We start from the raw sequence: 25,163 nt of genomic DNA, 5'->3' as shown, positions 1-25,163 counted from the left end.
ATTTCAAGCGCTGACATCAAAACCTTAGATCCTCTTTTCAATTATATAGAAAGTAATAATTTCGTAAAATATACCTTTATAATCGTTGTATAATGTCATTATAGGCTTAAACCCTAATATTTTACAGCTTTTTACATTTCCTAAAAAGTGAAAGATACGTATATTTACAGATGTAACTGTACAATAATACATATTTGTAATTTTCCCAGCTCAAAGCGATATGTATAAAGTCATAGATATGTCTACCTCAATCGAATAGATTTTATATAATTTACATGCGAATTATTCTAAAGAGAAAACCGATAGGTGCACACTTAAAATCACAGACAATCGGAAATATGTAAAAACTAAACTAACAACCCGAATTATAAACAATTAAAGTCGCTAATAGGGACTTCTTTGGTTGCTGTCAAGTCAATCTTACCTACGCGTTATTTCACCATTTCATTAGATTTTGATTGAAAATTCAGCTGATTCTCAATCAATTCCAGATTTAATTTTGGTTAACCTTTTCATTATTTCCAATTTAACATTGCAACTGAAGTTGCCAATGTACAATTAAATAAATAAATAAATAAAAATATTAATGTAATAACATGTTGGTTTTGTTTAAAATTAAACTCTCGACCGTATGCCAGATGACCCATCACAGTTTTTCGCCAAAATGTCGCGAGCACTTCGAAAAGCTTTAGTCTGTATTAATTAACGTACATATCTACATTTTTGGAGTGCAGCGGATAACGTGTGTTTCTCCTGCATATATATGTACGTTACATACATACATTATACTGTTGCACTAGTGGTGAATGACGCGTAATATCTTTGCTTGAAGTTCCAAAATAAACGAATGGTGCTAGGGCTACTTGGCCGATTCAACCAAAGGTGTGTTTACATAATTTTGAGCACTACAAGTCGGTAAGGCGAATGGATTCATTGAAGCAAATGGTGATGGAACAAGACCCATTCCTGCAAGGAAATTTAAAGGGGAATAGGTAAGTTTTATCAGACTCATCAGAAGATTGTCACGTTATTCGGCCTTTATTTAAAGTTGACAGAAACAAATGAGGCAAAGTTTATTTTACAAATGTTACTTATGGATGAAACCAGAATTTTATTTACGGAGAAAAACCAAAATGAAAAGTAAACTGTCGATTGTTTAAAATAGCAGTGATTCGCACGAAATCATATTTAGGAAAATGAAACTAATGTTGCTGTTTTAAGATTTTGGTGATGACACAGTTTTAGAGGTCAACGTTTCCTAAATGATTTCTGCTAAAGTCTAGAAGGATCGCCTCATCTATAATCATTACTGGTTAATTCGGTAATAATTGCAGAGCACTGAGTGTTGGCTATTTTATAAACGCAAAGCGCTAAGGTAATCTATCTACAAATATAGCACAGCCAAAAAGAAACAGACATAATATTGTATATACTGACACTGAACTGCAAGATGATGCCAGCCAGAAACGGGTTGGTGGTGGAAAAGCGCGGGACCCGGTGGATGAATGGGGGAATTGCCCCTTAGCACCGGGGCGAACGCGCTTTTCTCCTTGTCCCCTTTGCTGCTGTGAGTAGCAAAATACTGGTGACTTGCTTGCTCGGCCGAAACTAAAATAATGACCAACAGTCAAACATTGAATGGAAGCACAATAAGTTGCAAAACATAAAATAAGAAACGGCTAGATGCTAATAAATATCACCTTTCCTAATAGAAGATTTTCAGGGAACGGTGTATAAGTAATAAATCATTGATTGGCTCAAGGATTAAGCGGTTATAAAGCAACGTGTGTTAAGCAGGTATACAAACGCTATCTAAATTTGATAAATACACAAAAGAGAGTTTGTTGTTCGTCATCCCTTGTTAGTTTTACTTAAACGCCTATTAAGCAACTGAATGAGATTTTAGGAGATTGTCATCTCAATTTTTCTGTTAGAAATTGTGCACTTCCTGCTTAGGTACATAAGCGATTACTTACTTGAGGTGCCATTGAAGAGACCGGAGGCGGCCGCAGCGGCGGCGGCGGCGGCGGCAGCCGAAGATGGTGAACCGGGTAGCTGCATACTAACTTGATGTGAGCTGCCGTTACTGTTGCTTGTCGGCGTTGCGCCCCCATACCCGTTCATTCCCCCGGAGCCCCCGTAATTCGAAGCGCCTCCGCCACCCCCCGTCGAAGACGAATGTGGGGTTGACGTGCTCGAACAGTAACCGCCGCCTCCGCGTGGCGAGACGCTACTGCTCTGCGCCCGACCTCCATACTGCTCCTCTAAAAGAAAAACCCTAACCGTAACAGGGAAGTCAGTAGAAGAGTCACTCAATCCTAAATTACGTACAACAGATACTAACAATAATTACGTAACTCTACGTTGGATATAATGTCACAGTTATCGAAACAAATTACCTACATACGTATCAAACAGTAAAAAATTGAATGACTACATAGAATCACTCTTAAATTTTCAAAAGTATCCCCACACATCTTATTAAGCATTCGTTACTGAGAGGTCATGTGTGGGCCAATTGCTCAACGACATACGGCACGGTACGCTACATTTCGTACTGCCTCTTTACCGGAACGTATGTTACGCAGCTCATAATAGTTAATTATGACTTACGTTCATCCTACTTGACTATACTTAAAATGAAATAACCCACAATTTTCAGGCATAGTGTATACCGTATATATCCTATTATAAGTGAATTCAGTGTGCTATTACCGTTTCATTTTGGATTGGTTCATACAGATATATATATATATATATAATATATCTTTTTTCATTTATTTTCTGATTGTGATTTGAAGTAGGGTAAAGATTATTCTTTTTTCCAAAACCTACCCAAAAAATACTCATTAGAACAGGTATACTAAGGCTCGATTCCTTCTCGGAAATGATTCACACATGCGTGTATTAAGTAAGTTAATTAATAAGGTGTATTAATTAGCTAGGTATGCTATGCTTATTTACAATCAATAAAATTCATAAAAGAGTACATTGAAGGACCAGCACCTTCTGTCCACTGACCGTTTCCGTTGTCCTGTACACTAACTGAAAGTTGCCCTGTATAAGTGTTAAAGGTTGAGGTCATTCCGTTATTGCCCATCGTAGGTGATCGAGGAGCGGCCAGCGCCAACTGATTGTTTCGGGGCATCGTGTAAAGAGCTTCCGCTAAATCGGCCGCCCTCTTTAGGATTATCTCCTAAAAATGGAAGAGCCTTTAACGTTGGCAGTTACTTGTGCAATTGGATTTGTATTTCAGATGAAAATGTAGTCTTGGCAATTTCAACAGTAATACATATACAATACGATTAAAAGTCATAAAAGTCCCATCAGGTTAGATACAAATCGATAAACGCACAAATGCCAGTAAGTACCTTAGGCAATTTTTCGGGATCACCTGGGTGTCGAGGAATCAACTTCTGCAACCTCTGGAATCCGTAATCGATGGTCGGCTCGTTCAGAGCTGAAAAAAAAAGTTGAACGTCATGCTTTCTTTTGAAATTCAATAAAACAAATTACACTTACAGACGTAAACAAACCTTCCCGGAGCTCCTTTGCAGAACTGCTTTGATTTATATGATAATGTTACCTCCACTACACCGGGAATGTGTCTTGGAGGCGTTTGAACTCGTATTGCATGGGGAGTTATGAGCTGAAGATAAAACATCACAAGTAAATCATGTTATATTTATCGTTAGGTATTTTGCTTTTTATTCATTAATAAATATGAGAATGGCAATTTCTGCTTTTTTATATAGAGGCGACATTAAATAAGCGGTATCCGTTAATACTTTAAAACACTCACCTCGCTCCACACCAGCATTGTACCAAATACAACTTGCAAACCATCGAAAAAATTATCTCCAACGATGATGACTGTGGAACCTCCTGAAGTCCAACCTTCGCTTGGACTTATGGCTTTAATGCATGGTGTTGCTACAGGTAAGGGTGGATAGAGGCCTAAAAGATAACACCGACATTAAACAGAGAAAAACAAAATGTCGCTGTTTGAAGTTCGCATTTAGAAGAGCTTAGGGTAACAATTTCACAAACAAAGCCATTATTGTTGTGTGCCTATCAGATGAGATTTCCATCGACACGCTAGTTTTTTATATTATATTATGTCACACAATGACAAGCAGCAAAAGTCAATGTTCGCTTTTTTAAGGAGGTTTAATTGTATACAAGATAAGGACGGGATACTCGAAGAACGAGAGTTTTTTTTTACCATATCGTGGGATTAGGAAAACCTTGAATAATAAACACCATGTTATTAATCTGCGTTTTCACATCCATTCCGATACTATTAGATATAAATGTCTAACGGACCGGTATATTAATCTATTCATTTTTTCTGCAATTAGGTGTACCTTTGTTAGTCAAAGGGAAGGGTAAGCACATGTGTCCATGATGGATACTGCGATGAGTAAAAAATTTGGAACGTGAAAGGATAACCGATGAAAGCTATTCGAGGATGAAACAGCGAATAAGTAAAACGAAATGGTAAATTAACAAAGTAAAACATGGCCTCCTGTGAACAAGACAATGATGTAGACTTACTGGCCGAAGGCATGACGAGGGTGGAAGAGAACGTTGAAGGGGGCCGGAGAAGTAGTAACGGTGTTACTAGCTAGCTATCGGCTGGGACACAAATCTCGCTCTCGCAAAGGGTAATAAAGATAAAAAGGGAAAGAGAAAGTGAACAAGAAAGAAGATTAAAAGACCGAGAGGGCAAGAATGCTCAAGTCCAGGCTTGGGCTTGTCGTTGTTAGAGTATGTACGTTACGTTGTTTCCGCTTCCGTCCTCCAGTGAACCGGATCGGGAACCAATTTCGCAAAGTTTTGGATCCGTTACGGGTTCGCATACAAACGAGAAGTTACCGCGGAATGCGCTGTTCTGCTCGGTGGCGTTCCTTGCTTCGTTAGCGAGAAAAAAAAGGACTCATTCAAACGACGATCGCATTTACCGTGTGCTACTTACTTCCCAGGCTCACAGAATAAAACGATTATTAAAATTTTATATTGCACGTACCATATTATGTATAAAATAAGTGCTCATTTTTGTTTAAGTAACAGAACAAAAGAAAGAGAATGTCAGGCAATTATTGTCTCAGTACACTATGAGTGACAGTAAGGCTGTCGTTACATCACAAATAATCGGATTAAATTGATAAAATGTAACGAATCTAAAGAAAAGGTGAACTAGTTGAAAATCTAAAGAAGATCAGGATAGTGCGCGCAGTATCTGGTTTGAGTAAAATTCTCAACAAAAACTCAATTTATAACTATTGTAGTAAAAAAATCGTAACAAAAATGAATACTGGTACTGCTATTTACATAGAGGGGCCATGACCAGGTAATCATTGTACTTCAATTACTTATAGGTATGAATAAAAAAAGGTATCTATATAGAAACATATTGGTCATGATGTTTCCGTTGTTCTTATTAAAAAACCTGGTGTCCAAACATTATTAAATGTTAATACGCCCCAGCGTAAAACTAATTAGACATTCAACCTCTTCACACTTCGGGAAAAGATCTTTAGATAAAGTGTGAATAAATTAAAATTACCTTCGGAAGGATCGAGCCGTTTCGCCCTTCGTCCATGCTTGGAATTGTTATGGACGAACATGTTGTCAGAGATGGCCAATAATGGTCCCTCTACGGACACTTGCGTTGCTATGACGACCTGTAAATTGAGAGCTAACCTGTAATTTGCACGGCACACTTGATTAAGCGCGCTAATTTCTGCAAAACTGCAGCCATTTTCATATCCAAGGTGGTGGCGGTAGTGAATTTAAAGACAAACTCCTCCCCTAGGGACGCTTACGAGCTCCCTGGGGAACGTGCACCCCCCAATACACACGCGTTCCCATGGGAACAGAAGCAGGATGATGACGGCAAAACGTCCAGTAGGCGGCGTTCGATATCTCGCGCTAGTTGAAATACGACTATCGTAGTCAGTCGAACGGTCACCGACAAGAAGAAGAAGACATTCCATTTACACCGTAGATGATGAAGAAAAAAAAAACGAACTTTATGGAACATCCATCGGGTTGACGATATTTACGATGATGCTTTTACGATGCAGTTTCGAGCCAAACTATGTGGCCGTATTTTCTCGAAATAGCTCGAAAAATGTTCGGGAACATCCCCTTTAAGAGCGACGAAAGCTAAATAAGGGAATGGCATAAGTAAAAGCTTCAACTCAAGTTCATTGGCACAGCTAAAGGCCTGAAACGAACCTTCGCGAAATTTGTTGGTGCTTCTATATTTTCATAAATTAAAGCTTTCTGTATTTGCACATTGCTCAAAAACGATTACATGTAATAAACTGAACAGACAAAATTAAATTGAAAAATTACCACTAACAGTATGAATACTTTGTTCGGTTTAATGTTCAGATGATACCGGTTTTAGAAAGAATTTGAATATATGTAATATGATAAGAATTAAAAATCGTACTAAAAATGCAATAAATAAAAGCTTTTTAAGGTAACTATTTCGTTTACGTAGTTGGATCAATGACGAGCTTTTCGATTCTCCCACACATTTTTGAGAGAAAAATATAAAATGAACATTAAGCAACAATAATCTCGGATTTCCGAAAGATTTTAAAGAAACTACAGCTATCTTGAGAATTTGCCTTTATTTTCAAGAGCGTATAATGACGGCTCAAGCGTAACATGCTTTTGGTTGGTAAAAAAACAGGTTTAAAACCCGCAGAAAACTATTTCTTTTTACTGTAGAATACAGTTGCAGTTATATGGAAGGAGCAAGTTGAAACGAAACAAGAGTCACCAAACTGATGTTATTTTTCAATCGGATCTGATTGTGCATAAGATTCTTTACAGTAAAAAATTATCTTTATAACGAAACCCGAACTACTAAATTTATTTTACTGTACGTAGAAGTCTCCTTTAACGTTAAATACAGCAAGGAGAATGTTGAAAGGATTAAATTACCGCCCCCTAAATTACATACTTAGCTTCGAGTTTTTCGAAGTCACTTTTCAATATGGTTAATTATATATCAAATTAATAGTACCTGAAACCTCCTCATATCTCTTGGATTACCGGCGTTTTTGAGGCAGTTTTGATTGCATTTGAGGAAAAATTTGAGGAAGAATCTGAAAAGAAAATAAAAAGGTATGTTTAGGATGGTGTCGAAAATTTTGTAATTAACAAAAGTATTTAGGTATCTAATGGAAGTTGCCACTGAGTGGATAGCAAAATATGTAGGTGTTTAAGTACACAAAGTTCTCACAAGGTCAAATAGATATGCAATACACACACATCCATACACATCTCAACATTTACTATGAAGAATGAGAGACAAGATATAGAAAGAACGCTCACTGTTCCCGAATCGATAGCTCTTGAATGCAGCTGTACCTACATATTCGAAAAATCCAATTCTTACCTCGACAATGGAAAGAAAAGAATCCATTATTTACACATTGACCATTCAACACGTAAAGCTCCAGAACGTCAGTGTTTTTCGTTCTTAGTACAAGAAAGTTGTTGACAAAAAAGAAATTCGAATAAAATCTTTTTCAGTACTTTTATATTACATACCTACATATATCTAACTTAAGCGAAAATCTACTTATTGGAATAGAAGTACGAAAACTCAAAGGCTTCTCAGACATGAGACCAAGAAGAAGTGGCAAGTGAATGCTGGACTGAACTGTATTGGCTAAAGTGATTGCGCATTTAAAACTAGTACCTATTAACGAACTTCTAAGAAAGTGCAGACTATGATTTTGTGGTTTACTCCCTTACAATATTATACCTAAATGATGTGGTAAACTCTTAACGATGAAATGGAATCGGTTCTTAGTTGGTCAAAGTTAAGATTCATAGTTGGAGATGCACTTACTGTGACAGACGTTTTAGAAGCTTACTTTATTCGAAGTTTGAATATGGAGCGAAGAAAACTTTAAAAGTGCACTGTAAAATTATTGAGAGATTGCGTTTACGTTATCGACATATATATCTATAGCCTGTAGGAATCAATCCAAAAAGTAAACGCAGAAACACTTGTAGGTAATACAAATTACGCATGAGAAATGTAGTTTGAATCGTTTTAAGTATAGTCGTGTAGGGTGAAAACAAGTCATAACTAACTTAGTATGCTGCACAAATTGGTTGCACCTCATTGGCCCGTTGTAATTGCGAGACAGTACGAAAGACTGAATATATGCTTCGTATTTTGTTGATTGTTTTTATAATCAGCTCGAACACAATTTCATAATAATGTTATCTACTACAAGCTTATTACTATTTTAGACAAAAGAAATAGGGACTTTTCTCTTCGAAAATCTATCGCATCGTAAGAAGTAGTTACGTTACAAAAACGTTTCAGACGTTAGCGAATCGGAAGAAAAAAAATTGAGTCCTGATCCGTCCATTGTCAGTTCCCCGTTTTCTCGCTGAATTCGCTAAAATCTAAGTTTCCGCCTTCTCGTCTGTTTTTCGGAAGACAAATGAGTCGTTTAAACGTCGATAACGATCGACCAAAATATAAAGAAGTGGCAAATACCTTCCTCTCTCAAATTAATGTAAGGAGATGGCAAAGAAAGGTTATTTATTCGCTTCGGAGACACTCCTAAGACTTATCGCAGTAATTTGCAAACGCCGGCAAAACACTTACAAGCGGACAGTGATTTGTTACTCGTTAAATTTAATCGTTAAATAGCTTTCATGGTCTTGATCTTTAAAACTAATTCGAAAAATTTTCTGAAAAAAAAAAAAAATTTTATGCTTACCTGATCAGGTACCTACATCATTTTACTTATTTGACAATTTAATTAATAACTTTTCTTTATCATTTGCTTTTTAAAATTGTGATTTAAAATAAATCTCCTGTATGTACCCAATTAAAGTAGTTAAGGATATGGGTTGTTCTAGTTTCAGAGAAATTCGAAAATTAGCTCAGGATAGGAAGCAGTGGAGGAGCGTGTCCAACCAGTCTTAGGACTGACGACGTTATGATGATGATGATGATGACGTACCCAATTGTTTTAATAACTATACAATCGAAATAAAAATGTTGGTGTTTTGTATCGGATATTTTAATAAGACATGCCCCATTAACTAAGTTATTGGAAATTAAAGAATAATGTAGCGTCTAGTTCTCCTTAATGGTACACAAAAAAAGATTTAATTAGGTGCGTCAACTAAAATGGAATGGGACTGGTATATATTGAATGATATGGTACGTAAGTGTAGCCTACTGATACTGTACGAACTGCACATAGAGGGATATCTATTCCATTATATCTACATTGTTTATAACTTTCCACTTAGTTCTCATCAATTAATTACAGTAGTATCAAGCTACATCAATATTTAATAGCGATTCAGTTTGCCCGTTTTACTACCGCATATATAATCTTGAAGGGCGTTCGTTGATGTAAGCCGTAATTTGTTTTTTATAACGATTGAAGAGATGTTGGCGTTGGCGCAAATAGATGTGCTACATATTTCTAACAATGGTAACTACAGAGAGAGTTATAGACTCATGCAAGTTTAATAAAAATTCTTGATTTCCAATTTAACAGAAATTCAAAAGTTTGTTTTCACTGGAGGTGCATTTCTCTGAGAGAATTTCTTCTCAGCATCTCCTAAATTTTCAATTAATTTTTGTAGTTTTGTCGGAGGTGCCAGACACCGTTTAACCATACTGAAGTTAAACATACTTTTAAAGTACGTTTAACCGCAATGTTGCTTTGATTAAACAACTGATTGCAGATTTCCTTTTGGTCCCATCAAAACAAGTTCCTACATTGAGAAGCACGTGCAGAATATTGTATAGGTACCCGAAAACAAACAAGTGGTCTATTCAAGTATGTGCTGAATATACTAGGTACGATATAAATGCATGTTATGCACACGAGGCGGTACAAAGTTCTATTTCCATTGTACAGATATATTATCTCGTTAGTAGGTATAACCCATAAAGCCGTAGGGGCCGTCGAATGCCTTATGTTGGACATACATACAAGCAGCGCGCTAACTAATGTATGCTGAATTCGTGGACGGTGAACCTGCCAAGATAAATAGAGTCAGTAGCCGTAGGCACCCTCTACGACCACCACCTTTACTACTACTACTACAACCACCGTCGCAGGCGAGGGAGACAAATACGATATAAGGGACCCTAGTTGTCCGACTTCTTGTACATATTAGGTAAGGATATACGTACATAACCAGATTAATCTCGACGATATTGGCTCTCGAAATTATGCGCCCCCGTTTCTGGTCGATCACGTAAGTAACGTATTACGGAAGTTATACAAGAGTTCTGCCGAATTAGTAAATTTTGTAATAAGGAGAGACGTTCAGATAGGTACAAGGACAACTTACACTATAGTACCTACGGGTGGCTCGCGAGTTACATGTAATATTGACGATGGTGATAGTAGTTAAAATAGTGTCCAAAGGCGAAAAATAGCGCATGATCTTTACTTAATGAATGTCAGGTTTCATGAATTTGGCATTTCTAGAACCGCGTCAATACATACTGCTAGATTTCATAGCTACTAGTGGTGAAAGATGCGATTTTATAGGAGGGCGATGAAAATATCTTACCCTAATAGTATAATAATTTTATTACAATTGAATTAAAGGTTAATTTTCAGCTTTTTAAATGCGTATCCCATGAAAATTTCATTCAGTATCACTTGGAAAATCAAAATGGTAAAATTACGCTCAATAGCGACCATTAAACAGTAAAAAAAAGTAACCTTTAGAAACATCGGACAGGAAATTTTCTTTGATGAAATCATACTGATTGGCGTCGATAGAAGCCTCTCTGTCATCTGAAAAGACGAACTTGCAATTTACATTTCTATTTCTGAGAAAAAACCTTGAATCACTTTAAACATTTGCCGTATCTTATATTAATGTTTTAATTGTTGATTCAAAGAGAACTTTCCATGATGATAATTTGTGCCGTAGATTTATGTATCAGCACTTGGTCGATACGCCGCGTAATCTTGAGGTAAAGGCGCCGATGCGCTCTTTTAATTTATCTTCGTGCCAGTTTCTTTTGTAAGTCATCTTGTAAATAATTCCGTAAAACCAAAGAAACTCGGTGGAGCTTTTCTTGTGTAGGGTACAACGTTCGTGGAGATAAACAGTGAGGAGGAACGGGATGACGGTGGGATGCGGATGCGGGCAACCGTTGCCTTTTTGTGTAAGCGGAATGTTGAATAGAATTCCTTGGTAATAAGGTTCCCTTGCCGGTGAAATATGGAGCAAAGTGTAGCGCGAAGAACGGGAATAAACTCTCGTCGTGTTAATGCCTGTTTTGAACAGACTCCTTAATGGATGTAAAGTTAGCACTTCTAAACTCTCTCTTTTCAAAGAACTATAAATCACCGCCGTCGTCGCCAGTCGACGCCGACGCCGTCGTCATCCTTGGTGTCTCGGGCCGGCTTACACTCGCGTATTATTGCGTTATTTAAAGCAACTTCCGGTTATTTACGTGCGGTGTTACTACATTAAGGTAGGACACGAGTGTAAGCCCGTCTCCCACAGGACTACATCTCCTATTCATCTCCACTGAAGCATTACACGTTCGAACTTTTCACGAAAGCACAACGATAACTCCATAAAGGATGATATATCCGTTCTGTAAACTTTTAATCGTTTTTACTTTAATACAATGTTTTACCAATGTCTATAATTTAGCTGTCTCAGATCTAAGTCATCTAAGTAAATCTCTGAGGATCTACCAAGTGTTTATTAAACTGCAGCTAATCAATACAAAAAGGAAAAGTGGAATGTAGAAATTTCGGTTTTAAAAATGATGAGAGAAAATTTCTTAATTAGGTTCATAGAATATTACCTAAACATGAGAAAAAGCCTTTAAATGTTTCAAAATGCACCTTATATATTAGGTACTATACAATTTCCTTAAAGCAGAAGCTGAGAGAAAAAAAAAACCGAATACCGAATGATAAACTGTGGCCTTTAAAATAATTCCAGTTACGAAAGAATATATTATATTTTTAACATTTTGTAGTAACAGAATCGAGATGAACTAAAAAGAGGTGATCGTAAAGTGATTTTGTTAATTAATTTCATTTAACCAGGTTTACCTATTGGAAAGTGGTTTACACAGGCAAATTAATATGTTTGTTTGCCTAACATCTTAGCGCGGTAGATAAAGGAGGACAGAGCAACTCAGCGAAAGCTACTACATTGTTTACCTCGTCTTTTACTTCGTACCGCTGCGCGCTCCCAGGGGAGCGTGCTCCCTCGGGCCGGTATTGACTCTCGCTCTCCCTGGAGTCGGTCGTCAATACCGCAGGGAGCCAATCGGGATCGGCCGAGACCGACCGAAAAATGCCGAAAGGACCGCTTAACGCCTGACATACTATCTAACCTGCTTCCACTTTTCTTGTCGGAAGATGAAGGAAATCGTTTTCAGGAAATTTTCAAGAGCACATAAAGAAATTTTATTTACATTCTCAAAAATCGCTACATCTAGCTACTTAATTAACATTTAAAATTTATATAAATAAGCCTATTTACATATATATTTGCGAGCCTGTACACTTTTTGCTGCATTATACTTAAAAGAATATCAATGCTGAAAACTTTGTAAAAGTTGTAATCCTTGAAAATTTAATGAAAATAAAATACGTCGAGAGTGAGAGAAGAAGTTGATTTTACTTTTGCCTTGAACTGATTGGTGATGATTTATAAATAAATTGCTGAGTAAAACTGATTTACTGTTAGATATAGATACTATTATCCCCTGAAATGAAAATTTCGCGTTCACTCTCATAAAGAAAGCAAGCATGTTTATGTAGTATAAACGAATTTTTCCAAATCTTTTAATTTCACAATAGAATTTTACGTGAATTCTGTTTAAAATGAAGTATGCAACAAAAAACCTTTCAATTTTAACATGTTGCCTTGGTAATACAATGCCTTGACACGTCTGTATTTCATTTATATTAGGTACTACCCTATTTGGTGATTTTATTCGTTTGGGTTTTTGTTCAAGAAAGACCAAATTAAACGTACGAGTATTTTAATGATTTATTCGTCGACATCAATAAATATGTAGGTAAAAAATTCTGATAAATATTTCTATTGTCCGGTTTATAAAAGTTTCAAACATCCACGTTCATCAATCTAGAATGTATTTTTTACTTTGTCGAGTTACATTAAATTCTGATAATTCGAACAATTCAGCTTTTTACAGCAATAATTTTGAGATTTTGTGTAATGGACTGGCTGGTATCATATACGTAAGTATGCCTTGTTGTCACTGCATAAATCCATCACGACTGTTCACGGTCGGAATCTGAGGGAATTTTTCAAGCGAAAAAAAAAACTACAAACCGCCTCTGTCCATTAATTGAACCATTTGTCACGAAATGATAGCCGCTTATAGTCGGTTAATAGCAGTGGCGTCTATTCAAAGAATTTTCGAAAATGGTTTGTCGGCAACATGATGTCGTTGTATGACAGGAACAGAAAACCATCTCTGTTTCATTATACTTTAGGCATTGCAATTTCCTAAGACATACGTAAAATAAAATTATAATGGTTTGCTTATATCGGTTTATGATCCCTAAAATAGATAATTTTCCTCCAGTCATGCTCTGTGATTATTTTTATGTATATTCCAAGTCTTTTCGGACATCGTGGTGAAGATAAAACGGGAAAAAGGAATACGTGCTACGCCAATGATTATTACTTATTGCATCCGATGATCCGTATAGGTACGAAAAACGTGCTTCCGTCCCTGATTATCACGAAGGAGATATAGCCGCTGTCCGCCATCCACATTACTCACTGTCAATAGTTGTATATGTAGGTGAGCTGGTATACGGCAGACAATAAAAGAAAAAACAAAGAAATTGAAGCACATGAAGAAAGTTACGAGCAGTTATAGCTGCTGCCGCCGTTATTGCCAGTGAACATATAAAGTCCGATACAAATTACTTTCGTCGGTGTACGAAACTCATTTAAAATGGATGCTGGCCAAGGGTAGGTAAATATAAGGAAGAAGGAGAGGATAGAAAGGAAAGGATCCGGCTTTTTGAATTATACTATACTTCTACAGGATACTATGTCGTATGTTGTTGATGCCTGAACAGATTTATTGAAAATTTTTGTATTGCATAAAACGACACGACACATACGGAATTTACTCTGTCTTTCGCATTAGGTGGCTAATAAACTGGAACGTATGGATGCAACACCAACTAATAGCAAAGTTGAAAATTGAGGAATTATAAACAGGATGAAAGTTTACGATGAACTGCAAAAATTATTGGCGTCCATAAAAAATGTAATGACGAGTATTTGTATTTATTAGTTAAAGAAAAACTGAAAAAAATACCTGTAAACAGTCCTTCTAAATTTAAATATTCGTTTGGAAAAATATTCACAATTCAAATCCAAAATTAGATATAATTAAAAAATATTTCTTTTATTGTGCAGTAGATTTTCAATTGATTAAACAACGTATTGGTTAGTTATTTATTAGTTAGGAAAGTCAGTAGTGTAATTGTTGCAGCAAGTTTTCCAGTTGAGATAGCGGTAATTTCGGTGAGTCTCTTATTATTACTTTAATTAGCCATTTACCAGTCTCCAATTTCTGCTTTCAGCATAATGCTTCTTATTTATTCTGGCGAACAAAAGCAGCATAACTATTTCAGCACCATCTACATACTTCCTTCAGCCGCATTAACTTTTTCTGTTTTCGGAACGGTCGTTGAATATATTTCGAATTACACGTTCTTTACGTATATGTTGTAGGTATACTAGAGGCGACCGGGCTTGCATTTAGATATGCGTATTTTGTAGGGGCGCTTTTGGCCTTTTCCGCTAACGAAAATGCTGAATTCGCAGGCTCGTAGCTGCCCTCTCTTAGCTTTTCTAATAACGCTACGAGGACCGACACATCTGTTTCGATTTGTAGCCAGCCGTATTGACGGTACGTATACACTTCAGAACCACTTCTGGACACGTTGTTCAACCAATGGCTATGACCCGAATGGGAAACGCTTTGATCGGCATAAAAATCCAAGTGTGAGAATTGACATAACAAGCTTGTGACGGACTCCTTCAATGCCACGTATTAAACAGTTATTTCATTTTAACTCGTATCGTTTATTAGGTATTTAAAGTATACCCGTATATGAGGATATCAATTTTTAAAGGATGTTCGTAACCACATTGTTGCCATTCAGCAAATTCCCAAAACATCCAAACTAATTTGCTGGGCGTTAGTGTAAACATAAATAAACATCACCTTTTTCCTTTTCAAGTCAGAATAAGAAGAAGTACATGCAGTAGTTAAATTTTCTTCATATCGGTCGAGAATTTTTAATATTCAAGATGTTTTTACGCATCCAAATGCGCTAGGGTGCTCACTAGCCTATGGTTAAATGAAGTGGAAACATTCGAGTGATCCGTCCTTTATTGAGCCATCAAATTAAATTGAGCAATAGTGCTATCAATGTAATCTATGAAAGACACTCGACACATTCGAACAGATGGAGGTAGTAGATTCAACAGTCAACACCCCACGCACTTTTACACATGGCCGGTCACCCAGATTCGAGAAGGTGGCCTGGCCTTTCCTTAATATAAGAGAAACACTCGACTGGTCGTTGATGGGTTTGACACTTTTCTGCGCTTTCACTAAATGGGTAGGTACTGTTTCTTTGACGTTTTGGCATTAATACTTGTAGAAGAGTTTAAGAAAGGGGTTTTTCTAAAATAATCACTAATATATTTCAATGATACAAAATATGAGAGAATCGGTTTGTCTATGAATCTTGTAGGTAATAAACAACTACCCTTTTTGGAATAATGTAATTGAATGATCGACAATCTGGGCCTAGAGGTGGAATTTAAACGACTGACCCTTTCGAAAAGCTTATAGATGTCTTGTTGGTACAATAGAGGGAATGTAATTCATAAATGAGATAGTTGATTGCTCTACCATGACGCAAATTCATAAAGTACATGTACGGTTCGTGACACTACAGTCCATTATTTTAATCAACCTTAATGATCACAGCCCCTTTTAGTTCTCTGGACTTAAACGTGGACGAAAATACCGTGTAGCATATGGTCGCTGAATTACGATGACTTTTTATATGCAACATCACCCTTAATTAGTCACGGAATTTTGTAATGTAATCTTCAGTAATTGGGAAAAACGTTCGCTGAATGGCAAACGACTTTCTAGAACTATTCAATCAATGAGAATAAACTCGTTCCTTTGTCCAAAACTTTCATAAACGTAAAAGGAAAGTTTTATATAATATCCATAATTGAATAGATTATATTAGCAGATACAAAAATCATCCATGCTTCTGTAGTGTAGCATTTTCATTTTATATGTAGTATTTTTAGAAGCGAAACATAGACTTTACCGTAGTTGGGAGGGCTCACGTAGGAGAGGTTTACCATAAAACCTCTGTTTTCCTTTTTATTATTCTATATTCAGCACAACCATTGTCAAATCAACTCATGCTGAAAAATTTAAGCTAACGACAAATGAACAACAATAAGTCTAAAACACAAATTATTAGGTAGGATCCGCGAGTCACTGAGGGAGATTAAGTTAAACGGCCGTAGCTTTAGGTACTCTTCCTTGACTTCCGGAAAGAAACTATACGCTGCATGTAGATCCGGTGGTTCACTCTCTAAGGGGAGATTTCGGTACAGGGTTGTAATCGTCAACCCAACGCCAGTCTATGATGTACCCGACGATTCCCGAACCATATCGACCAATAGATCACCTCTTCCTCCCGGTTTTGCGACCTCATTTAATCTCCCTCGCGAACTTCACTTCATCTCCTCTCTTTCATCACTTAGCTTTGCTCTTTATAGGACCCCACACCGTGTTTGTTTTCGTCATCGTCACATACAACTTTTAGAATTTTAACCGGGCCCACAATGACCCTGCTTCCGTGTATCAGTCCCGTGTAGCGGTTTCGCGTTTCGTAAAGTCGACCCAATACATTCCCCAACCATAATAAACGTGATTGCACATAATGGTTCCGCATTTTGAAAGTTACGCAGACCCAAATGGAAAATATAATTTTGGAAATTACGAACACTATCTGACTGACAAGACGCAAGTGAAACTTCTGTAGCATTTAATCGACTTTATAAACGCTACTCGTTTGACTGATGTGACTCTATAATGACTGCAGACAGAGTCAGTCAGAGTTGAAGGGAAACTATCTAAGCAGAGGAAACAGTTATGATGGCAGCAAATCTACCTAGGATATCCGCAAAAGGGACTAGCGAAACGTCTGAAAACCAACAAAAGAATAAAGACCACGATTGATCGGTTCAAAAGATACTACACCAAAATGAATCTTGCTGATTTCTGTTGATCGTGCTACTTATAAATGGCTACAAATTGAACTAATGCCTCTTGATGAGAAGAATTTCTCTCTTTGATATACTTGCCATTTGTTGACAATTTGATGTTGTTATGTACGCAAGCACAAACGTATACGTATTTATGTATGTATGAATGAATGTTTTACTAACTGCCAGACTTTATATATTTGCTTTTAAGTTTATGACAGTTGTTGTCCCATGCGAGTCTTTAAATTATTTCGATTACATGCCGTTCCAAATGACAACTGTTTTCTGTTTCATGTTTCATAACTATTACTATCTAGTACCATTTGTAGCAGACACCAAATACGTGTCACGCGCTCATAAATTTACTCCCCAATTCAGTTGGAAACGGCATGTTGACAAACAAAATGGATCATTTTATTATTGTTTTATACATACGTACGTATGCGTTGCAAATCAACAACTTTGCCGTCTCGTGTGCAGATTCCATTACAGAAGTGTATAGTAATAAATAATTTTAAATTTTTTGACTTCCATTTTGGAGTTGAGCGAGTTCAGAAACAAAAAATCCCGTAGGTACACTGGCTTAGTATTTCTAAACACCTGCGGGTAGGTCGTTCCATATTATTACTAGATACTCCTAATAAAAGCATCTACAGAATGCATGTTCAATTTTCGTCATGAAAAAAATTATAAATAACCGGTATTCAATTGCGTTTAACCATTAGCTTAATACTGCTATGTTATCTCGCAAGGAATACTGAAGCGCAAAGTAACCACTACGAAAAGAGAAAAAGTATATATTCGATGATCAACATCATCTCGAGAGACTTCCTTAAAACTAAATCTTCCGATTGTACAGAGTGTTAACTACTGAACAGTCCGTATGGATTTAATCATCCGCTCCCCAAGGATGGTATCAAGCTCCTCCGGAGATTTCTACAAATAGCCGAGGAAATGGAAACAGATAATACATCACCTCATGAGAGCCTTTTCATATCGATCGGTCCTTTTATACAACGATGTTCAATTGGTGCACTTCTCCTCGTCTAACAATCAGTATTCTATATACGGTGTACCTACTTTTGCCACCCAATGCTATATTTGCAACAACTTTACGATAGACTTAGGTACATCTGGAGAAACGGACCCTTTACTTGCCCTTTAAACCGTAAGAGAATCTTTCGATTTTGAAACCAATTCTGTTGGAATCAGTCTATTGTACTACCACATGTTACAAAGGCAAATAAGCTCGGACGTATGTCAAAAGCATATCGTACTTGATGTGTAAAAACGATATAAGCCACAATTCTTGGGCGTAGCTTATATCACATATTTGATAAACAAACTTCAGTCAGTATCGATCAGATTGCTTCGTACAGACTATGCTGATGACGCACACGCAATCTTATATTAATAATATTATAGGTAACATATGTAAATAAATGTAAGGTGAACAGTGACCTAAACATTGCATTCAAAAACTTACGCATACACTGTGCAATGATGTCGTTATTTAGCAACAGGCAGTGTCCCTAGTTATACATTTGTGCATATTATACATATACACAAGTACACCTATCGTTTTTTTTTATAGAATGATAATATTCACTCGTATTTGTAATATTATTGAGTAAAATCTAACAAGAGAATGATAAATTTCAATTCTATATTAAATATTGCGCATCTAATGGAAATATTTGATTTGTGGTTTCAATAATACAAAACAGTCCACTCATCGAATTAGTAAAATTCACTGTTCGGCGACAGTTAGGATAGAATAAAGTACAATAATACCGTTACGTATAGAGCCAGCAGTGTTTGTAATATTTCTCTGTCTGTGCGACATTTGTATTCAATTAGTTACCGTGCAATTCACTGCTATGATCTACCGTCACGTGAAGTGCACTTTTGCGTTTTTGTCATTAGATAGTCCACCACGTTGTACATTGGTGAGAGAGAAATTCAAAGAGGTGGTATAATTTCATGTTTTACGAATAATTTTCATTGAATGTTCTAATGTGACCACTCGGAATCTTAATGCATTTTGTGAAGAAGAAAGAAAGAAAGAAAACACATTCGGTGGTGGAGCAATGCCCCTAATGCACACCTCCTCGTTTTAGGCAGGGATACTTGATACATATTTTTCGATCTCCGCCGATTTAATTTGTACCTTAATTTCTCGGTAGATCATGCTAGAATGGTTAATCTGCACTTGTTCCTAAATGTATACCTACCTATTCTTAATTAATAGGTTTTCACTGATAGATGCAGGCGCTAGAGAATGAAAGCCGGAACTAGATGACAAATGACACCAATAAAAGATAGTGCAGCAAAGCAGTAAAAAGGCATAGCAGACGACGTTGTACCAAAGTCTGGTCGGGTTGTCTTAAAAGCTTGTTCATAAGAACCCGACGGTATACAATTATGAACTATTAAGCGAGACATGTGTGTGATTCCGACAGTTAATAATAACGACGTGGTTGTGTCATCGGTGACATGATTTCACACCCCGGCAGCAGAGTCGCATATGTGCGACCGTGTGAAGTGGCATCGGAAATAGCCGAGGCGATAATATGTGTCACACCATCATGCACGCTGAGTGTTGTGGATAGAATTTGTCAGTTGTTTGTCAAAATTATTCCCGCAAATTTGTTACCGGAATGATTTATGACACTCATCTAGTTCGCCTCAATCGGAAGCAAGGATAACATTTAGCGAGTATTAAAATTAAATTCGTAAACAAAATGGAAGGGGAAATTTGCCTTATTTTTTATTAGCCTATTCTTATAGGTTTATTGCTGTTGTAGCAGCCAAGCGGTAAGCAGGTGTAATTACTTCAAAGTAATTACCTACTGAGTAGGTATCCGATGCCTACATACTTTAATCTTTTATTTAGATTTTTATATTACAAATAAGTTTGAAAGTCAATATTTGTGGAGAGGTGCGTTAAACGTAACAGAAATCCAATTTCGGATTGGGATCAGTTTAAGCAACCACGCATCCCTTAAATTTAATTCAATGTCAAATAAAAATGATATCTCATAATGGTTAAGTGACTGAAGACATTTTTCAGTTCTAAATTACCGAGTCTCATGTGACTGTTTGATAAAACACTCTTGCTTTTTTTTTTAACTTTTGGGCTAGCAAAACACGATAACTCATGTAATGGATTATAAGAAGAGTACAGAATCCTTTCTGAACAAGTTTCGCGCTATTCTATCGACGTTTATCTCAATTTGGTTTTAGAGGCGTTTTCAAAAACGTTTAAACACTTTCATTCACAGTCATTTATAGATATTAACTCAAAAGTGAAAATTATTTATCATTAAATAAAAGATAATGTCTAATATATATATATCATTCAAACATGGCTCAGTCAAACAGGTTCTTAAGATTTCAAAACCTTGTTTTTTTTTTGTAAAAAAGTAAAGAATTTCAAATTGAAAAATCAATATTTAAAACTCAATCACTTTAAATGTTTCATGTACGTACAACATATGGAAACTATGGAGGGCAAAGTTTAAAATATCATTCAAACATGGCTTACGATTTCAAAACCTTTTTGTTTGTAGTGAATGTAAGCTTTTTTCAAATTACAAAATTTAAGACTCAACAATATTTTAAAGTTTCCATTCACTAACCCCTAAAAAGTTTGAATAGGGTATTCCATCAACACACTTGTCAGCTCAGTTTAGCAGAAGGGCTTTGTATATTTGTTGTTAGTTAATAAGTACGAAATGCGTAGGTCAAATAGAATAGTGGCACTGAGAGCTCCTTCCTTAATCAATTCTGGAGCGCGCGGACTAGATTCTCGGGCACACATGCAACAATGATGATGGGTGCGCATATGCAACGACAAAACATATGCACGCGACCTCGTAATCCAGCCACGTGGCAGTCAGAGCCCACTTCGCCCAACACAAATTGCTTTCGGTTACACGATACTATACAATCAATTCCCCAAATTGCACACATGCGATCTACTATCAGGCGGTCTCTTTCTTATATGCGCGATGCTAGACAGCTCGTATCGGGACCTAGCAAATTAGGTTAAGTAAAACTAATTCAATTTCAGCAGTTGTCTTCATTTCACCCACTTGGCCCGTTATTTTCAAAGTATTTGACAGGCCACTTGATACTGCAAGACCAACTTCAAGGAAACTGTACTAGTCAAATCCAATTACAAAAAATTGGAAACAATAACATGAATTTTATTGAAATAACACCCACATTAAGAATAAGAAGAAATATGAATTCTTACCTAATCCATTAGGTAGATACCTTTACAACTTCATACAACAGAATGCTGAAATTGATACAATCCAGTTTCCAGGTGTTCTCTAACTATAGTAGAGACGACACCTTTTGATTGTCGAAACGCGATTTTGGATTTTAAATGAATCTGTAGAAATTTCTTAATGAACACTTTATTTTTCAGTGTCATTTTTTCACAACATTATAAATTTCAAATTAAAAGCTATTAGCAGCGGCTTTTGTGTTGCATTGTGCGCTCATCTACAGTTCCCTTAGAAGGCGAAGAGTTTTAGTCTTAATTTGCTGTGGTAGAAAGGAGACCCGTCAATTGAATTACTATGCATGTATCAGGTTTTCAAGTCCGATGCGCTTTATAAGGACATCTCCAAATACGAACGCCCATAAGTACGTTTTTAAATTAACAATTGTATGTGATAGTAAACTCAACTTTGTTGATTGGCGACACGTTGTCAGATGTAAAGCCTGTGAAGCATTTCACGACAAAGAAAATTATTAAAATCATGGAGTTTTGTGCCAAGCACAACGAAAATATTAACGAACTTTACGGCTAAGTTCAATTACAGGACAATAAAAGAAATTAACAGAGCCCGGAGGATTTTAGTAAATGATCTACCTGAAGAAATCGCTATTTGGCTAAATAATTATCGAAGGTATAAGTATAGGAATAATTGTCGAATGAAACTTAAGTTTTGCATCAATTTGTTTTACATCATTAGCAGTAAATCATAGAAAAAATCTATCTTTCTATATCTACAAGCGTTTTTTTTTTCGTTGTGCTTCTCTGTATTTAATCCTTAGCTTGGGGAGTTCAATTAGTCTAAAATCGATGATACATGCCATCCATTTATACAGAAGGACTCTTTCTTTTAGCATATTCTGTAAATAAGTGGGATGGACTGTTTTGACATACATGACAGGTGGTTTACCAGCCATCTGTTTGAAACTATAGTTCGACGAATTTAAAGAGTCGAAAACATTGAGGGCGCTTCGAAAGGATCATAGCTATTAGACGATAGGTATAGTAAACATTTTATTATTAGGTGTCCAACTAAATTTCTATTCGTTTTTAGTTATAAATTGATGCTAATTGATAAAATGAAACCCAAAACGATTAGTTGGTACAATTACCATTTCACGTATATATGAGTAAGAAACGGCTATAGTTTACGAGAGATACTTAGTGTATGTATTGTATATATATATATAGGTAAGACGAGAAACTAAAGCAAGGAAAGCAAATTAAATAAGTAGATGATACGATTGTAAATTTTGAGATTTTAAATATTTATGTTGAAAATTTTATATTTAAGGGCTTGAAAGACCTACCGAATCTTGTAAGATTTTTATTAGTGTAAGTACGTCTTATTATTTTAAGTATACAACGTCCAAATTTTTTCACAACAGTAAGAGGAAATGTTTGGGTTTTCCGAATCGTTCGGCGAAAAAAAGAATTTGCAAGAGTACAGGCGAGTAGCGTTTTATTTGCCTGTCCGGAGAGGGAACGGGAAATATTTCTTCCCCTTTCTACTGCTCGCCCGCTTTCCCTCTAAGACGCCGCCATTTTATACAAGGCCGACGCGACGAACACAATTCGAGAGGAATGACGATGTCTGAATACTGCTGGAAAAAAGAGGCCAATTTTTGTGCACCCACTTCCTGCTAGTTACCTACATTTAAGACTGCCTTATAATAAATTAAGAATTATCATTAATAATTCGAGAACCAGTGAGTGCAAAATGTTTTGTAAGAAAAACCACAAAAGCAAACAAATGCCTTGCATATCTTTGCAATGAAAATGGTAAATTTAAAAAAAATTTAATTTTAACAAGTACCTACAGCACTGATTTTGTCAAACATCTTCAAGTACCTATACCTTCATTAACAGAAGAATTATGAAGAATTATTATTATTCTGCACTTTTAAAACTTATCAGGTTCTTTTCCAAAAGCTGGGTCGGTAAAATCCATCTAATAAGTGACCTTCTTACAAATTACAGGTCGAAAAATACAACAGACAAAACTGACATTGTAGGCAACTTCCGAAAATCAAATATAATTAGATAGAACAAAAACGGTAGAATTAACTCACCGATCTATTATCACAGGATCTGACGGAGTTTCATTTCTGTTTCCGCAGCTTTTTTTGTCACAACACCGACTGAAACAGAAACAGAATTAGCAATTACAAGATACAAAAGTTGTTTATTTGTTTTACGTCTAAAATGACTTTTTCTCCAACAGGAGAGATTAGCTTAGGTTATCTGACCGCATTTCTGAAAGCTTCTCTATACCTATCCTTCATGCTGTGAAATTTTGTGTCTGACCGCGAGGTTAAACAAAATCTGTTAAAATAATTTTTGTAAAAATGCACGCCCGTTTCTAATGACCATTTCCGTGAACTATTAATACTCTGTTTTTTGACCTTTATACTGTTTTGTTCGCACACTGTATAGGTAGGTATGCATGTATGCGTCTTTTGCCTATAAAAATGGAAAGAACGTATTCTCAGTTAAGGTTACGATAAGTATTGAATAATAATTTTGAAAAACATGTTTAGGGTTATTGTTAATGAGAGGGAAAGAGAATTAATTTAGGTAGCTATCGTTCAATAACCAACAGCGTTAGAAGTGAAGCTTTTATTGGAAGACTTAATTTCGAGACTTTTTAACATATCTATCCATACGTCATTACGAAAAGAAAAGAAAATCTGTACTGTTCGGTATTTGAAGAGAATGTTAAGGAAATATTTTTAGGAAATTGAACGTAATTTTGTTGAATGTTGTGTCTGAGACGAGGGGCGTCACTGAAAATGTTTTTCTAGGGAGAAACTGTCTAAAAGGTAGGCAGCTAGCGCAATACAAGCAAGCCACCCTGCCCTCCACAGACGACGCGACGGCATAATGCATCGTCGGCCCTCCTTTTGGTAACGCTCTCTGAATATCTTCCCCATGGCTCTGTGTAATTCCATCGGGTCTCTAAGGCATCCAATCCCTAGGGACCTTGCTTTCCTTATACTGCCATAAAATACAACTCTGATGTTTCTCTCGTGTCCTAAAGTACTTCACTTCACATACATGTTTTTGTCTAAGATTGTCTCGCGAACGTGAATTCTCTGTATACATTACGACGGACAATGCAAACCATATTTTATAAAGAGGCTCGCATAGATACGGAATATTTTCCTCAATATTTTTTTGGTATTTGTACCTAATTGAAACGTGCTGTCTGTTTTTCAACAAGAGGTGTTACATAATATTATAAAAAGATAAATAAACATTTGACATACCTACACATAACTTCGTGTGTAAGCAACACTCTGCACATTTCTGGATTTTTGTCCTGACCCTCGTATATGATGGCCTGAAACAATAATGTTCCAATGTAATGGATTGTTAATTATCTATCATAGTTTACAATATTCTCTTATATTAATTATTTACACAAAATTTATTAATCTCTACAAATATCTTCAAAATGTTTTTGTATTTAGAAAATGTTGAGAAAGAATTTGAGGTTGTCCGACAA

General features: G+C 36.2%; 1 protein-coding gene across 2 annotated transcripts in view; it reads right to left on the bottom strand.

The window, feature by feature from the left end:
- Nucleotides 1-884: 884 nt before the first annotated feature.
- The window catches only part of LOC108739416 (transcription factor collier), a 38,211-nt gene continuing 13,932 nt past the window's right edge, over nucleotides 885-25,163 (bottom strand). The window contains exons 5-15 of one of the 2 annotated variants that reach the window (XM_025973085.1): nucleotides 24,925-24,998; nucleotides 23,728-23,796; nucleotides 7,046-7,127; nucleotides 5,570-5,687; nucleotides 3,803-3,957; nucleotides 3,523-3,649; nucleotides 3,372-3,460; nucleotides 3,007-3,196; nucleotides 1,977-2,264; nucleotides 1,438-1,608; nucleotides 885-966 (exon numbers count right to left, since the gene is read on the bottom strand). In XM_025973085.1, coding sequence (XP_025828870.1) covers nucleotides 965-966; nucleotides 1,438-1,608; nucleotides 1,977-2,264; nucleotides 3,007-3,196; nucleotides 3,372-3,460; nucleotides 3,523-3,649; nucleotides 3,803-3,957; nucleotides 5,570-5,687; nucleotides 7,046-7,127; nucleotides 23,728-23,796; nucleotides 24,925-24,998 — 1,365 coding nt within the window. In that variant the 3' untranslated portion in view covers nucleotides 885-964. The remainder of the gene's footprint in view (nucleotides 967-1,437; nucleotides 1,609-1,976; nucleotides 2,265-3,006; nucleotides 3,197-3,371; nucleotides 3,461-3,522; nucleotides 3,650-3,802; nucleotides 3,958-5,569; nucleotides 5,688-7,045; nucleotides 7,128-23,727; nucleotides 23,797-24,924; nucleotides 24,999-25,163) is intronic. The other variant, XM_025973084.1, reaches the window with a different exon arrangement.

The sequence above is a fragment of the Agrilus planipennis genome, unplaced genomic scaffold (assembly GCF_000699045.2).
Source record: "Agrilus planipennis isolate EAB-ADULT unplaced genomic scaffold, Apla_2.0 scaffold123, whole genome shotgun sequence".
Taxonomy (NCBI): Eukaryota; Metazoa; Arthropoda; class Insecta; order Coleoptera; family Buprestidae; genus Agrilus; species Agrilus planipennis.
The sequence above is the reverse complement of the archived record's forward strand: the minus strand, read 5'-3'. Positions and strand labels throughout refer to the sequence as shown.